General features: G+C 37.8%; 1 protein-coding gene and 1 pseudogene across 2 annotated transcripts in view; one reads left to right on the top strand and one right to left on the bottom strand.

Annotated features, from left to right (window-relative positions):
• UCHL5 (ubiquitin C-terminal hydrolase L5) overlaps positions 1 to 12,003 on the top strand; it is a 46,535-nt gene extending 34,532 nt beyond the window's left edge. For both annotated transcript variants that reach the window (XM_024738203.1, XM_024738204.1), the window contains exons 10-11: positions 6,678 to 6,776; positions 11,534 to 12,003. In XM_024738203.1, the coding sequence (XP_024593971.1) occupies positions 6,678 to 6,776; positions 11,534 to 11,578 (144 nt within the window). In that variant the 3' untranslated portion in view covers positions 11,579 to 12,003. The remainder of the gene's footprint in view (positions 1 to 6,677; positions 6,777 to 11,533) is intronic.
• Positions 12,004 to 13,673: 1,670 nt separating this feature from the next.
• LOC112395135 (ferritin light chain pseudogene) lies at positions 13,674 to 16,709 on the bottom strand (annotated as a pseudogene).
• Positions 16,710 to 17,357: the final 648 nt, after the last annotated feature.

Consider the following 17,357-nt stretch of genomic DNA (forward strand, 5'->3'; position numbering starts at 1 on the left):
AAAATGCCATTGGTAATTTGATAGGGATTGCATTGAATCTGTAGATTGCTTTAGATTGTACAGTCATTTTCACAATGTTGATTCTTCCAATCCAAGAACATGGTATATCTCTCCATCTGTTTGTATCATCTTTAATTTCTTTCATCAGTGTCTTATAGTTTTCTGCATACAGGTCTTTTGTCTCCCTAGGTAGGTTTATTCCTAGGTATTTTATTCTTTTTGTTGCAATGGTAAATGGGAATGTTTCCTTAATTTCTCTTTCAGATTTTTCATCATTAGTGTATAGGAATGCCAGAGACTTCTGTGCATTAATTTTGTATCCTGCTGCTTTACCAAATTCATTGATTAGCTCTAGTAGTTTTCTGGTAGCATCTTTAGGATTCTCTATGTATAGTATCATGTCATCTGCAAACAGTGACAGCTTTACTTCTTCTTTTCCGATTTGGATTCCTTTTATTTCCTTTTCTTCTCTGATTGCTGTGGCTAAAACTTCCAAAACTATGTTTAAGAATGGTGAGAGTGGGAAACTTTGTCTTCTTCCTGATCTTAGTGGAAATGGTTTCAGTTTTTCACCATTGAGGGCAGTTTGCTGTGGGTTTGTCATATATGGCCTTTATTATGTTGAAGAAAGTTCCGTCTGTGCCTACTTTCTGAGGGTTTTTATCATAAATGGGTGTTAGCTCTTCTCTAAATGTTTGATGGACTTGGCCTGTGAAACCATTTGTTCCTGGGCTTTTGTTCATTGGAAGATTTTTAATCACAGTTTAAATTTTACTGCTTGTGATTGGTCTGTTCATATTTTCTATTTCTTCCCAGTTCAGTTTTGGCAGGTTGTGCATTTCTAAGAATTTGTCCATTTCTTCCAGGTTGTCCATTTTATTGGCATAGAGTTGCTTGTAATCTCTCATGATCTTTTGTATTTCTGCAGTGTCAGTTGTTACTTCTCATTTTTCATTTCTAATTTTGTTGATTTGAGTCTTCTCCCTTTTTTTCTTGATGAGTCTGGCTAATGGTTTATCAATTTTGTTTATTTTCTCAAAGAACCAGCTTCTAGTTTCATTGATCTCTGCTATCGTTTCCCTCATTTCTTTTTCATTTATTTCTGATCTGATGTTTATGATTTCTTTCCTTCTGCTAATTTTGGGGGTTTTTTTGTTCTTCTTTCTCTAATTGCTTTAGGTGTAAGGTTAGGTTGCTTATTTGAGATGTTTCTTGGTTCTTAAGGTAGGATTGTATTGCTATAAACTTCCTTCTTAGGACTGCTTTTGCTACATCCCATAGGTTTTGGGTCATTGTGTTTTCATTGTCCTTTCTTTCTAGGTATTTTTTGATTTCCTCTTTGAATTCTTCAGTGATGTCTTGGTTATTAAGTAGTGTATTGTTTAGCCTCCATGTGTTTGTACTTTTTACAGACTTTTTCCTGCAATTGATATCGAGTCTCACAGCATTGTGGTTGGGAAAGATACTTGATACGATTTCAATTTTCTTAAATTTACCAAGGCTTGATTTGACCCAAGATATGATCTGTCCTAGAGAATGTTCCATGAGCACTTAAGAAGAAAGTGTATTCTGTTGTTTTTGGATGGAATGTCCTATAAATATCAATTAAATCCTTCTTCTTTAATATATCTTTTAAAGCTTGTGTTTCCTTACTTGTTTTCATTTTGGATGATCTGTCCATTGGTGAAAGTGGGGTGTTACAGTCCTCTACTATGATTGTGTTGCTGTCATTTCCCCTTTTATGGCTGTTAGTATTTGCCTTATGTATTGAGGTGCTCCTATGTTGGGTGCATAAATATTTACAATTGTTATATCTTCTTGCATTGATCCCTTGATCATTATGTAGTGTCCTTCTTTGCCTCTTGTAATAGTCTTTGTTTTAAAGTCTGTTTTGTCTGATATGAGAATTGCTACTCCAGCTTTCTTTTGGCTTCCATTTGCATGGAATATCTTTTTCCATCCCCTCATTTTCAGTCTGTATGTGTCCCTAGGTCTGAGGTGGGTCTCATGTAGACAACATATGTATGGGTCTTGTTTTTGTATCCATTCAGCCAGTCTATGTCATTTGATTGGAGCATTTAATTCATTTACATTTAAGGTAATTATTGATATGTATGTTTCTATTACCATTTTCTTAATTGTTTTGGGTTTGTTACTGTAGGTCTTTTCCTTCTCTTGTGTTTCCGGCCTAGAGAAGTTCCTTTAGCATTTGTTGTAAAGCTGGTTTGGTGGTGCTGAATTCTCTTAGCTTTTGCTTGTCTGTAAAGGTTTTAATTTCTCCATCAAATCTGAATGAGATCCTTGCTGGGTAGAGTAATTTTGGTTGTAAGTTCTTCTTCATCACTTTAAATATGTCCTGCCAGTCCCTTCTGGCTTGCAGAGTTTCTGCTGAAATATCAATATTAATATTTCTGCTGAAATATTAACCTTATGGGATTCCCGTGTATGTTATTTGTTGTTTTTCCCTTGCTGCTTTTAATATTTTTTCTTTGTATTTAAATTTTGATAGTTTGATTACCATGCGTCTTTGCGTAATCTCCTTGGATTTAACCTGTATGGGACTCTGTGCTTCCCGGACTTGATTAACTATTTCCTTTCCCATATTAGGGAAGTTTTCAACTATAATCTCTTCAAATATTTTCTCAGTCCTTTTCCTTTTCTCCTGGAACCCCTATAATTCAAATGTTGGCGCATTTAATATTGTCCCAGAGGTCTCTGAGACTGTCCTCAATTCTTTTCATTCTTTTTTCTTTATTCTGCTCTGCAGTAGTTATTTCCACTATTTTATCTTCCAGGTCACTTATCCGTTCTTCTGCCTCAGTTATTCTGCAATTGATCCCTGCTAGAGAATTTTTAATTTCATTCATTGTGTTGTTCGTCATTGTTTGTTTGCTCTTTAGTTCTTCTAGGTCCTTGCTAAATGTTTCTTGTGTTTTCTCCGTTCGATTTCTAAGAGTTTGGATCATCTTTACTATCATTGTTCTGAATTCTTTTTTAGGTAGACTGCCTATTTCCTCTTCATTTGTTAGGTCTGGTGGGTTTTTATCTTGCTCCTTCATCTGTGTGTTTCTCTTTCTTCTCATTTTGCTTAACTTACTCTGTTTGGGGTCTCCTTTTCACAGGCTGCAAGTTCATAGTTCCCATTGTTTTTGGTGTCTGTTCCCAGTGGCTAAGTTTGGTTCAGTGGGTTATGTAGGCTTCCTGGTGGAGGGGAGTAGTGCCTGTGTTCTGGTGGATGAGACTGCATCTTGTCTTTCTGGTGGGCAGGTCCACGTCTGGTGGTGTGTTTTGGGGGTGTCTGTGGTCTTATGATTTTAGGCAGCCTCTCTGTTAACGGGTAGTGTTGTGTTCCTGTCTTGCTAGTTGCTTGGCATAGGGTGTCCAGCACTGTAGCTTGCTGGTTGTTGAGTGAAGCTGGGTCTTGGCGTTGAGATGGAGATCTCTGGGAGATTTTCACCGTTTGATATTACGTGGAGCTGGGAGGTCTCTTGTGGACCAGTGTCCTGAACTTGGCTCTCCCACCTCAGGGGCACAGCACTGACTCCTGGATGGAGCACCAAGACCCTGTCATACACACGGCTCAGAAAAAAAGGGAGAAAAAAGAGAAAGAAAGAAAGAAAGAAGATAAAATAAAGTTATTAAAATAAAAAATGATTATTAAAAAAGAATTTTTTTAGTAATAAAAGAAAGAAAGAAAAGAGCAACCAAACCAAAAAACAAATCCACCAATGATAACAAGTGCTAAAAAGTATACTAAGAAAAAACGGACAGAGAGAACCCTAGGACAGATGGTAAAAGCAAAGCTATACAGACAAAATAACACACAGAAGCATACACATACACCCTCACAAAAGAGAAAAAGGGAAAATATATATATATATATTGTTGCTCCCAGAGTCCACCTCCTGTATTTGGGATGATTCGTTGTCTATTCAGGTATTCCACAGATGCAGGTACATCAAGTTGATTGTGGAGCTTTAATCCGCTGCTCCTGAGGCTACTGGGAGAGATTTCCCTTTCTCTTCTTCGTTCGCACAGCTCTTGGGGTTCAGCTTTGGATTTGGACCCGCTTCTGTGTGTTGGTCACCTGAGGGCATCTGTTCTTCGCTCAGACAGGACGGGGTTAAAGGAGCCGCTGATTCAGGGGTTCTGGCTCACTCAGGCCAGGGGGTGGGAGGGGTACTGATGCGGGGTGAGCCTGCGGTGGCAGAGGCCGGCGTGACGTTGCACCAGCCTGAGGCGCGCCGTGCGTTCTCCCGGGGAAGTCGTCCCTGGATCCTGGGACCCTGGCAGTGGCGGGCTGCCCAGGCTCCCCGGAAGAGGGGTGTGGATAGTGACCTGTGCTGGCACACAGGCTTCTTGGTGGCGGCAGCAGCAGCCTTAGTGTCTCATGCCCGTCTCTGGGGTCCACCCTGTTAGCTGCGGCTCGCGCCCGTCTCTGGAGCTCCTTTAAGCAGTGCTCTGAATTCCCTCTCCTCGCGCACCAGGAAACAAAGAGGGAAGAAAAAGTCTCTTGCCTCTTTGGCAGCTCCAGACTTTTTCCCGGACTCCGTCCTGGCTAGCCGTGGCGCACTAACCCCCTGCAGGCTGTGTTCACACCGCCAACCCCAGTCCTCTCCCTGCGTTCCGACCGAAGCCCGAGCCTCAGCTCCCAGCCCCCGCCCGCCCCGGCGAGTGAGCAGACAAGCCTCTCGGGCTGGTGAGTGCCGGTTGGCACCGATCCTCTGTGCGGGAATCTCTCCACTTTGCCCCCCGCACCCCTGTTGCTGCGCTCTCTCCCGCGGCTCCAAAGCTTCCCCCCTCCGCTACCCACAATCTCTGCCCGCGAAGGGGCTTCCTAGTGTGTGGAAACCTTTCCTCCTTCACAGCTCCCTCCCACTGGTGCAGGTCCCATCCCTATTCTTTTGTCTGTGTTTTTTCTTTCTTCTTTTGCCCTACCCAGGTACGTGGGGGGTTTCTTGCCTTTTGGGAGGTCTGAGGTCTTCTGCCAGCGTTCAGTAGATGTTCTGTAGGAGTTATGCCACATGTAGATGTATTTCTGATGAATTTGTGGGGAGGAAGGTGATCTTCACGTTTTACTCTTGTGCCATCTTAAAGCTCTGCCTGATAAGCTTTTTTCAGAGAGTGAAAAGAGTGAAGGAAAGTTCGAATTTTGTAGGACTTTGGAAATGGTTCTTATTCAATTTGTCATGTTTGTCACAGTAGAAAAAGCAGTTTTTCATTTTAAGCTCAGTTGAAGGCAGGGATTGTTCTTTTTCTTTCTGTTGCTTACCACAGTGTCAGGATACTGCTTTGCAACACACTTAACAGCCAGCAATGTGATTTTTAGAATACATGGACCTTGGACTCGTAGGATTTCTTCAGGTGGAAGTGGTAGGGACTGGCTCCAGAGTATTTCAGGCAGGAAAAAGGAGGGCTGAATATATGGTGACAGGAAAGTAAGGGATGAAAACTTGAATGTTATCTTCTATTTTATGTGATATAAAAAAACCCTACCTATTATTCATATATTCTTATGCAATGTTGTTACATAATTAACTAATTTTTAATAATTATCTAAAATAAAACTAAGTTTTTAGAATCTTTGCTACATTGTTGGAGAATGCTTTGTTCAAAAAAATAAAATGATTCTCATATTAATATAAAATGAACACGTTAAAATTTTCGTTCATTAATTGAGCAAACCTGTAAGATGTCACAACTATTTCAAAGAAGCTCAAATTTATATGAAGTATAGGAATATTGAAACGAATTCACAAAAGATGGAAACTTTTTTCTTCCCCTATGGGAAGGGAAGTAAATTGAACCTCTACCAGACAGTGAAAGGTTGCAATCACGTAACTTGGGAGAGCATACTTTAGACAATGCAGTTTTCCACTGAAGCACAGACAGTCCCTACAGTCGATTTGCTTTTGGTCAAAAATAATGTCAAAGAAAGATTGTTCTTAATCACACAATAAAGCTGGTCTCATTAGGCATGGCCTTATTTACATAGGTGTAGTAGCAAGAGTGTTAATTTATCACATGGGCCTTCTAAGTTTGCTTTCCTTTTTTCTTTTTTTTTTTTTTTAAGATTTAATTTTATTTATTTTTGGCTGTGTTAGGTCTTCGTTTGCTGCGAGTGGGCTTTCTCTAGTTGTGAATGGGGGCTACTCTTCATTGTGGTGCGCCGTCTTCTCATTGCAGTCGTTTCTCTTGTTGCAAAGCACAGGCTCTAGGCACGCAGGCTTCAGTAGTTGTGGCACGCAGGCTCAGTAGTTGTGGCTCACAGGCTTAGTTGCTCTGCGGTATGCAGAATCTTCCCGGACCAGGGTTTGAACCCATGTTCCCTGCATTGGCAGGTGGATTCTTATCCACTGCGCCACCAGGGAAGTCCCTCTAAGTTTGCTTTCATAAGTTAGGTTTTCATAAATGATCCCAGATTAGACTTTTAAAATCCTCTGTTATTTGCTAAGCCAAGAGTAGGAAGCAGCACCCAGGGAACTCTCTCCATATGTTTTATTGTAATTAGTCTTTATTCTCAATTGCAATGGAAGTCTCATTATTTCTCATATTTTTTTTTATGGGAATGGAGGATCTTCTTCCATTACTATTTTGAGTTGGAGACAAAAATTAAAATATCAGAAACTTAGTGAAAATACAAAGTTAGTGTGGTTTGATACATGTTTTATTTTCAGATTGAAAATATCAGAAGGAAGCATAATTATCTGCCGTTCATTATGGAATTGTTAAAGACTTTAGCAGAACACCAGCAGTTAATACCACTAGTAGAAAAGGTAAGTATTTTACTGGTGAATACTTAAATTAGATTTAGATTCTCCAAAAAATATTTTTTGGCTTGAGAAGAGATAAAATTGGTTGAAGCTTTTTATTTTCATTTTTTTGCTCTTACTTACTGTTTTTCATCTAGAGGAACATTAGTTCAATCTAATATTGCAAAATAAAAATAAGGAATTGCATTACTGCTTTAGCTTTCCAGAATCCTTAGTGTCAGGAATTCAGGTTGTGCTATATTAGAATGAAATGTAAAACATTTTTCTTTCTTTAGCTGAAAACAAATTATTAATTTTAGTTATTGAAATAATAGATTTTTCTTATTTAACTTAGTAAAAATTTGAATTATCATCAAATTTACTACTAGAATGAAGGGGAAAAAACATAACCTAGCCTAAGAAATAGGTTTTCTTATTCCTAAGTTATTACTCTTTCCACTGAGGGAAAACTAGCATAGGTTAGTGAAAAATTTGGACCGTTAACTTAAAGACCAGAATACATGGTAGGTTTTTTTTTTCCTTATTTTTAAGTTCATGAAGCAAAGATACATTTCAACTGAGCTGTTTGATATCATCATAAATTCTAAATAATACAAGATGTGAGTTAAGGTTTTTATATATACATTATTATCTAGATCCTGAACATGTGCTTCAACTTTTAGCATTAAATGTAAAAATTTACATTTAAGAAAATTTAGAAGAGGACTACTAAGTCTTCTCTTTTCCATATAGGTTTTTCTATTCATGTATCTCAGGGTGTTAAATCATAAAAGTCCAAGATGGGAAACTGATTTTTAAAGTTTTAGATTAACAATTAGGGTCCTGTGATCCTCAGAATTGCCTGGTTAACAGAGTACCTCGATATTATATTCTTTGTATGAAACACTATGAAATATTTCTCTGTTGAAAATATTAAACAAAATGAAATATAGACTGTTATGCTCAATTGTATGATGTATCAGGTATTAAGTATAGATAAATATTATTAGGGATCAGACAAATGTTATTAGAGAAATTTAAAATATATATGTTGTGCTTTAAAATTGGCCTGTGAGTAAACTTTTTTGGGCAAATTAAGAAAAGGACCATTCTTATTTGATTTTAATGACAGTATATTTCCATAATTTTTTAAAAAGCATAGATAGAGTACAATAGCTTTTCAGCTTTTACATTAGAACCATAATTCCTTAGTTCACATTATTTTGGACACAGGGTGGCAGTATATGAATGCCTAGTGTTAGTGGAATACCAACTCAAGTCTCTTCTTGTGTTTGCATTTGTTTTATTGAATATAATACAAAGACATTATATGTCTGTTTTATTGAAAGGGTAGTTACTGATTTGCTTGTTCTTTGACTAATAATATTGTACAAGCAATACTGAGATATATTTCTTTCTGTATAGACACTATACAGAAAGATACTGTATATGCAGTATCTTTTATGTGCCTAGATTCTGAAGGGAATTCAGATTCATTATTTGATTAAAATTTTTGAAATGTTTTGATTATTTATCCAACATTTATCTAGCTGAAACTATATTTGAGGCAGTCTCTTAAAAGTCAGTGGATATACACATAATTAAGACACATTTTTCTGTCTTAAGCAACTGAGTTGGGGAAAGGAATACATGATTATAGTACTCTGCTGCATAGTATTATTCTGATAAGTGCTAGAATAAAGTCATGCTAAAGATTCTGGGGGATCACAGCGTAGCTCCTAAATAGCTTTATGCCACTTAAAATTTCACGTCCACAAATTTTGAATCTGTGGTTAGAATTAAATGCTTAATTTCTGCCAATAATCAGCTTACTTAGCACAAATATATTTTTGTTCATCTTATTTTGAAAAAAGAAATCATATATCGTATTGAAATATCACTTTCTGCTGGTAAATGCAAATGTTAAAAATTAAAAAAACAATAGATTAAGATTACATTTTACAATTATATCCAATATAAAGACTTTAGTAGTGAACATTACTTAATAAGTAATACTTCTAAGAAAAGAATTACATGTAGAATTCAGAAATGGATTATTATGTCAGAAATCCCCCCCTGGGCTTCCCTGGTGGCGCAGTGGTTGAGAGTCCGCCTGCCGATGCAGGGGACACGGGTTCATGACCCGGTCCGGGAAGATCCCACATGCCGCGGAGCGGCTGGGCCCGTGAGCCATGACCGCTGAGCCTGTGCATCCGGAGCCTGTGCTCTGCAACGGGAGAGGCCACAACAGTGAGAGGCCCGTGTACCGTAAAAAAAAAAAAAAAAAAAATCCCCCCCTTTCCCTCAATGCCAAGTGAAAGAAGAAAAGATGTGGCTAGTCTAGGCAGTGTTGCTACTTGCTAAAGCCATCCAGGATCAGATTTCTGAGTAATTGGAGGCAGGTCCTGACTGCCTGTGATGGTGTGGAAGTATTTGACCTGTGGAAATCTTTTCATTTTACAAAATAACAAAGAGTGAGGACTTTGATTCTCCAAAGAGCATGCGGCTTTAATGAATTAGGTTAAGATATTGCCGTGTAAGTGTTCTTGTTCTATGAAGCTTCTGGTCTTATCTGATCAGTTCATTGAGTATACATTACATAAAGATTGCTCAGGAGGTAACCTAAAAATATAAAGTTATAAAACTTCTTGTGCCATATACCAAATCTCTTCCTTAAAATATAAAATAAAATCAGCTATATTAAGATTCCATTTGTAAAACTTTTATTCAGATACATTTACAATTCTTTTCAAATTTTATCTCAACCTTTATATGTATTTCTGAATCATTGTCTATCCCAGGTTTTTAATAACCACCAATAACCTACCATAATTTAGAGTCACAGATTTTGTTGCTATGGGGGATTCAAAGCACAGTACTGAATTTTGTACAGAATTTACCAAGACGTTATAATTCAGTTGGTAATAAATAACTAATTGCAGAACTTACTTTTTCTATCTCTTAATAGAAATAAGGTAGAAGAATAAAGTTATCTGCAATAATACGTACATTAATACCTATGATTACAGAATTATCTGACTTCAGTCAGCAATTTTTAGTATCTCACTAGCACACTAAATAGAAGGAAAGTATTTCTTAACAGTGAACATTTTTTCCATGCTATTTTGAAATACAGTATTTTTTATTTTTCAACAAAGGCAAAACAGAATACAGGCTTTCAGTTTATATCTCAGATATGTTACTTAGCTGTTATGTTATTAGCTGTTGCTTTTAGGCAAGTTATTTACTTTATTATAGAATCTATTTGCTCATCTATAAATTGGTAATCACACTTCACATTCTTAAGGATTAAATGAGATAATATTGGTCAAGTTCATAATATGTGCTCAATAAATGGTGGTAATTATTTTTAACTTATTTAGCTTACCCTTAGTTTTATCTGAATTATATAGTTTAATACATGTATGGGTACTCTGCATTATATGTCTTTGCTTTTTAAATTATGTTGTAAAATTTATGTCATTAACCAGTAGATTGATTCCTGTTAATCCTAGTAAACTTCCTGTATATTCAGAGATCACTAAGAAAAGAGGTACATATTTTTATTTCCAAATTATATCTAAAATTGAATAGTATTTTTATTATTTGGAAACAGAAGACTTCTTTGAGAAATTGTACATATCAAATTACAAATTATGCTTGTTATTAAAAATGTTTATGCAAGTAATTTTAAAATTTTTATATGGTATGTGTAACATATTTCCTCTTAATATATTCTAATGCATTGCACTTAATTTTATCATATGGTTGTACGATAATTCTATTATCATTATAATGCATTATAAAAAAAGATTATAGTTGTTCTTATTAAAGAAGTTTTTTAATAGCAAAAGTCTTTTTTTTTAAAGAAATTTGTTTCTTTCTGATTCAAGTGCCATAGTGGAAAGAACATTATATTCTAGTCTTCTAAAAATCTTGCTTCTCAAAGTGTCACCTGAGGACCAGCAGAATTGGCATCACCTGAGAGTTTGCTAGAAATTTAGATCCTCAGGCATTTTACCAATTCAGCCTGCATTTTAACACAGTCCCCAGGTCATTGGTCTCTACATTAGAAGCACTGCTATAGAATATGTGTCTGACCTCTATTGAGGTTTTGTTATAGATTAGCTGTGTGACTTGGTCAAGTTTGATAACACCTGTAAACTCTGGCTTCCTCATCTGCTAAAAAGTGAAATAGAATTACTGTGTTCAAGCTCTATACTTGTTACGAGGTTCAAGTGAAACTTGTGAAAACGTTTTTTTGGTCTTACATGAGCGAAAAAAACCTCACTTATATGTGAGGTTTATCAACACTATGGGTATATAATCCTTAGTTATGTTAAACTCATGTAAACTATTATGTTAAACTCATTTATTCAAATATGCAGAGATTAATACAGGATTTTTCATATACTCAGTTTGTATGAGAAATGGGCACACATGTAAATATATTGTTTTGAAATAGTTATGAATGAGTATGACTTTATAGGATGAGTAATTTTGTATTTTTTAATTGTTACCATTATAATGATACATTTCAACTTCAGGTAAGAAAGAACTGCAAACCAAGTATGACCCTTTTTTATTGAGGGCAAAGCATAACTATAGCATTGTCCAGGAGTAGTCTGTTGTGAGTCTTATAAAAGATAATTCTCTAGAAATCTTGCAAACAACGCATCTCAAGCTTTTTAGCTTAAGAATGCCCTCTTAGACACATTTCATTTTAATATGAACTGGAACAGGCTTTTAAGATTTTATAGTATACTATCTTTAATTTCTAGGCAAAAGAAAAACAGAATGCAAAGAAAGCACAGGAAACCAAATGAAGAAGATGCTTTGGGATGTGTACACATTTCTGCTTCTGCACTTATTTTCAAGGAAACCATTAAGTATAAAGAACTTTGAGCAACATCCTAATCGACTCAGCGCACGTTTGGCAATAGTCCCAGTCTGTCTCGTCTTCAATGCATGGATTCATAACCTCTCCCTGCCTGCATCATGTGCATGTGGTGCATATTAAATAAAAGTGGTGTTCAGAGCGCTTGCCCAAATCCCATTATATGACATTGGATCTGAGAACTCCTGTTGGTTCTCTGGATAGGTAACTACCGTAATGAACCGTAATGAACTACCGTAATGAACTACCGTAATGAAAATGGACAAATGATATTCTCTACCTGTAATTGTTATAATTTTCCAATTTTCCAGCTTGGTTAAATGCTTAAAATTTATAAATGTCAGATCTATTAAATGGAGTCTCTTCTCATCATTAATGAAAAAATCAGTATTTCTGTCTTTGATATCTAAATAATTTGAAGATTTAAAAACTGAATTTTATCTTCTATACCAATTATTTGTAAAAGCTTGATTTTAAAGGAGATGATTTGAAAAGAACAGAAGTATAGTTTCTGGGCTTCCCTGGTGGTCCAGTGGTTAAGAATCTGCCTGCCAATGCAGGGGACATGGGTTTGAGGCCTGGTCTGGGAAGATCCCACATGCTGCGGAGCAACTAAGCCCATGTGTACCACAACTACTGAGCCTGCACTCGACAGCCTCCGAGCCACAACTACTGAAGCCCACGCGCCTAGAGCCCGTGCTCCGCAACAAGAGAAGCTACCGCAATGAGAAGCCCGCACACCACAACGAAGAGTAGCCCGCACTCAGTGCAAGTAGAGAATGCCCACACACAGCAACAAAGACCCAACACAGCCAAAAATAAATAAATGTTTAAAAAAAAAAAAAGCATAGTTTCTAGTGATTTTCATTGCTACCAGTAGAAAAAATTTTAAAAATCCCAATTTTATTTTAGCAAACTTTTTACAGTGTTTGGGATTATTTTTGTATTGTAGAATTATTTCAGGAAGGTGTATTATGCATCAAAGCAAAATTTTAGGTTAAGAACAGATTGTAAATCTTAAAGATTTTTGGTGCTACTCTCAGTTTGGCAACATATTTTCAAGATGTTAAGCTGTATCTTTTTTCTTTTTTTTTTTTTTTTAACATCTTTATTGGGGTATAATTGCTTTACAATGGTGTGTTAGTTTCTGATTTATAACAAAGTGAATCAGCTATACATATACATGTGCTCCCATGTGTCTTCCCTCTTGCGTCTCCCTCCCTCCCACTCTCCCCCTCCCACCCCTCCAGGCTGTCCCATTAAGCTGTATCTTTATAAAGAATTGGGGGTTTAGCAATTCAGGCTATCTACTTTTTTAAAAAAAAGGATGATGGTGGTGGTGGAGGATCCTTCTTTGCCAATTTGAACAAAATTAGTACAGCCCAGTAGTTTCCAAGAGCCATTTATCGTTTGCCCGCAATGGAATTGGGAGTTGCTTTGTTTTTTATTTTATAAAATAATATTGTATTCTTGCTCTTAGTCTTCTTTTCCAAGTTAAACTTTAAAGGAAATTTTATAAAACTTAAGTTTGTAAAGGAAATAATCTTTTTTCTTTACTAGGTACCTTTCTGAAATTGATACATGACTTTAATATTTTATTATAGAAAAGTTTAAATGTGTAGAGAGACTGTGTACGCATCCTCTAGTTTCAAACACGTGAATTTTTTTTTTCCCTGTAAAAAGCTTTATTGTTTCCATTTGGTCCAAGGGTTGGGAGAGGGCTCCAGCGTGGTTAAAAAGGTGCCTACTGGGCTTTCCTGGTGGCGCAGTGGTTGAGAGTCCGTCTGCTGATGCAGGGGACACGGGTTCGTGCCCTGGTCCGGGAAGATCCCACATGCCGCGGAGCGGCTGGGCCCGTGAGCCATGGCCACTGAGCCTGCGCGTCCGGAGCCTGTGCTCCGCAACGGGAGAGGCCACAGCAGTGAGAGGCCCGTGTACCGCAAAAAAAAAAAAAAAAAAAAAAAAAGTGCCTACTTGCTGCCGAGAGCTGCTTCAGGCAGAAGCCCTGACACCAGAGGGGCTCCTCAAAGGCCGCTGGACTTTGGAGGCTTCTCGTCGTGCTTGAGGATGAGACTTTCGAAGAGATACTGGCCCAGCCCAGCCTGGGGACCAGCCAGCCTGCGGAGCTTAGTCAGGTGGTCGCCCATCTTCTTGATGAGTTTCACCTGCTCATCTAGGGCGTGGCCCTCCAAGAAGTCAGAGGCGGGGCTGTGCGCGGGCAGAACCCAGGGCGTGCAGGTCCACGAGGGCCTGATTCAGGTTCTTCTCCATGAACACAGCGGCTTCTGGAGCGTCCTGGGTTTGATGCCATTCCTCTTGGGACGGCTTCTGCACGTCCTGGAAGACGGCCAGGTGGCTGCACTGGTTTTGCATTTTCAAGGGTCGCTCGGCGCCCTCGTGCTGCTCCTCCGCCGATTCTCAGAAGCAGTGGCCCACGCCCCCCAGAGGCACAACGCTTCGCTGGAAATGGAAGCCCAGAGAGAGGTAGGTGTAGGAGGCCTACAGATGTATGTTGACCAGGCCGTGGAGGACAGCCTCCACCTGGGTGGAATCATTCTGCGGAATCCTGGAGCTCCCAGTTGATGGGTTAATAAGGAGTTAAGCTCAAAAAATGGAGTTGTCCGGGCCTGGTGGCTGAGGATAGCTGTGTGGCTGATTCCAAAAGTTAAGACGGGAAAAAAGGTTGGAGGGTGGTCAGAGGCTGGAACAAGGGGCGTCCCTGGGTCTGTTCCGTCCAAACACGGTTGAAGCAAGAGACAGAGATCCTCGGGACCACCGAGCACACTGCCTAAGGATTGTTTTTAGGCTTACTACACTGTGGTATTTTTAATGTGGTGAAGACCTGGTGGGAAGTTGAGTAGTAAAATTAATGAAATATTTTTCATACATAATTTCAGTTGAAGGTCATGAAGAATTTGTAGTTTTTCATTTGTGGGTAAATATATTTCACTTTGGAAATGATAGTGATTATGGAGTGTTTTCAAAGCCATGATACAGTTTAACAGTGATTTCATAAGGATTTTTTTAAGCTCATCTTGAGCCCATACATTTATTTCAACTTAATTTATATACCCTCTTTTGTAGAGTCTTAAATTTTGTAAAGCAATACAAGGAATATTGTGGTAGGTAGTATCCAGTAATCAAGGACGGTGTGATACTGGCATTAAGGATCAACAAATAACTCAGTGGGCTAGAAGAGAGAGCCAAAAAACAAATCTACATTTATATGGTCACTTGATTTTTGACAGAGGTAGCAAAGCAGTCCAACAGAGAAGGGAAATCTTTTCAACAAATGGAGCCAGAACAGCTAAATATCCCCATGGAAAAAAATGAACCATGATTCCCTACCTCACAAAAATGAATTTGAGATGGATGACAGACCTAAATGTGATAGCTAAAATACAAAGCTTTTTAGAGGAAACAGAGGTGAATATCTTAGGTGACAGAAAACAACGATAAAAGATCTAAAATTAGTGTTCATGAAAATTAAAAACTTGTCATTGAAAGATGCTTTTAATACAAGTAGCTAGTATCAAATGACATTTAAAAATTAGCTTTATTCTGGAAAAGGCAAGGCAAGGGGTTTTCCCCTAGAGCCTCTGGAAAGGAACATAGCCCTGCTGACATCTTAGTTTTGGCTCAGTGAGACTCATTTTGGACTGACCTCCAAAACTGTAAGAGAATAAATTTATGTTGTTTTAGGCCAAAAAGTAAATAAATAACTAAATAAAAATTAGCTTTATAAAATCACTGAGTTAATAGATATAAGGATATTTTCTTATTAATCTAATTCTAATACAATTCCTTGATAGGCATTTGCGTAGTAAGAATGGTTTATTTTATCTGCTTCCTCGATGATTGCAAATGCATTGTGACCCTTCATGATAATTTCTGCCAGTGAATAAAGAAGTATGACATCCTTTTCTGCGTCCTATGTCATGAAGCTAGTGGGTAGAGAAAATGGAGGAATAAAGAGCAATTCAGAAATACGTAAGTGTTAGTTATGTGGGAAAAAAATTTTTTTAAAGAAATGTTTAAAAGAAAGTCATTTGCTCATTTCACTTTTGCCCTTTCTTTTCTGAAATCTCATTTAATGATTGGGTAGGTGAAGGCACTTCCGTTCATTTTATGCCTTTTAACATAGCCAATTCTAAGGGATATACTTCTGCTGTTTTAAACAAAGAAAGCTCACCAACAGCTGCGGTACTGGCTAGTCTCAATTTCATATGTTTAGTTCCCAAGATAGCTGCCCTTTTTCTAGCAGAGAGCAGTCAGCTTGACTGTGTCACTAGAATAGACAAATATTTGTTCTGAGATCATGAACCATCGGGACTTGCTCCCCTACTTAGACCATGATACATACTCCTGTGTGTGCTACAGTGTTACATGCAGATTAATACCTTTAGTTACTAATCCTCGTTGCCTAAAACATTTCAGGATACATTCAGAAGTTGCTCTTTTCCTGTAAGAGGATTCTGTTTTTGTTTCAAAAAAAAAAAAACCATGGTTTTTAAGGTTTTCCCTTAAAAAAAAAAAAAAGAAAAGAAAACTTAAAGATAAGCAAAATGAAATTTAAATTACCCATAGTTCTACCACCAGAGATGACTACATTAACATGTTAGTGTACTTAGTGATCCTTTTTCCCCACGCTTTTGTATGTTAGTCTCACATGCCCTCTCCACATTCTGAAATAGATTTGTGTAGTATACATTATTTTTAAAGTTGATGATACACAATTTACCTTTTTTGTATCATTGATGACTTACTTGCAGGAAACAAACCACTCTAGCTATTTTAAGAGGAATGGGAATTAATATTGGGAATTTTGAAACTACTTAGTTCCTTACAAAATCATTGGAAGGTATGGAGAAATGGGCTCACGTTTGGGTCCCCAGAAAAGACTCCAGCAAAACATACGTTAACTGGCCCACCAGGGCAACTGCTACTACTGCAGCGGCCAAGGGGTTCACCAGTGGGGTTTCTGACGTTAGAACAGGCTGCAGAGGTTGTGTTCTGGGAGTGGGGACCTGCCACACTGTCTGCAGGCGCCCAGTGACCATACATGGGAAAGCAGAAAACTGCCACCTCTCCCTGGCTGCACATGCCATGGAGATGGCTTCTGCCTTACTTGTCACTTCCAAGTCTTACGTTAGGTTTTCTGCAAAGGGAGTCTGGGAAGTTGTTTTTTTTTTCTTTTTTGACATCTATATTAGAGTATAATTGCTTTACAATGGTGTGTCAGTTTCTGCTTTATAACAAAGTGAATCAGTTATACATACACATATGTCCCCATATCTCTTCCCACTTGCATCTCCCTCCCACCCTCCCTATCCCACCCCTCTAGGTGGTCACAAACCACTGAGCTGATCTCCCTGTGCTATGCGGTTGCTTCCCACTAGCTAGCTATTTTACATTTGGTAGTGTATGGAAATTGGTTTTTAACTCTTCAGTCTGCGGAGTAGGAAGGCACTCCAAGGATGGAGGACGAGGTCGATGTGGGTGCTGTGTGCAAACCCACTTCATCACACACTACTATGGTCTTCCACCCCAAAACAATTTCTCCTTTTCACATAAGTAATACGTGTTTATTTTAGAGAAATGAGAAAATACAGAGAATAAAAAATATATAAAAATCAAATCTAATCCCATTACCTAGAGATATTCAGTGTTGGTATTCTGATGTAGATCTCTCCAGAGAATGTGTTTAC

Source organism: Neophocaena asiaeorientalis, unplaced genomic scaffold, assembly GCF_003031525.2.
Source record: "Neophocaena asiaeorientalis asiaeorientalis breed wild unplaced genomic scaffold, Neophocaena_asiaeorientalis_V1.1 scaffold25, whole genome shotgun sequence".
Classification (NCBI taxonomy): domain Eukaryota; kingdom Metazoa; phylum Chordata; class Mammalia; order Artiodactyla; family Phocoenidae; genus Neophocaena; species Neophocaena asiaeorientalis.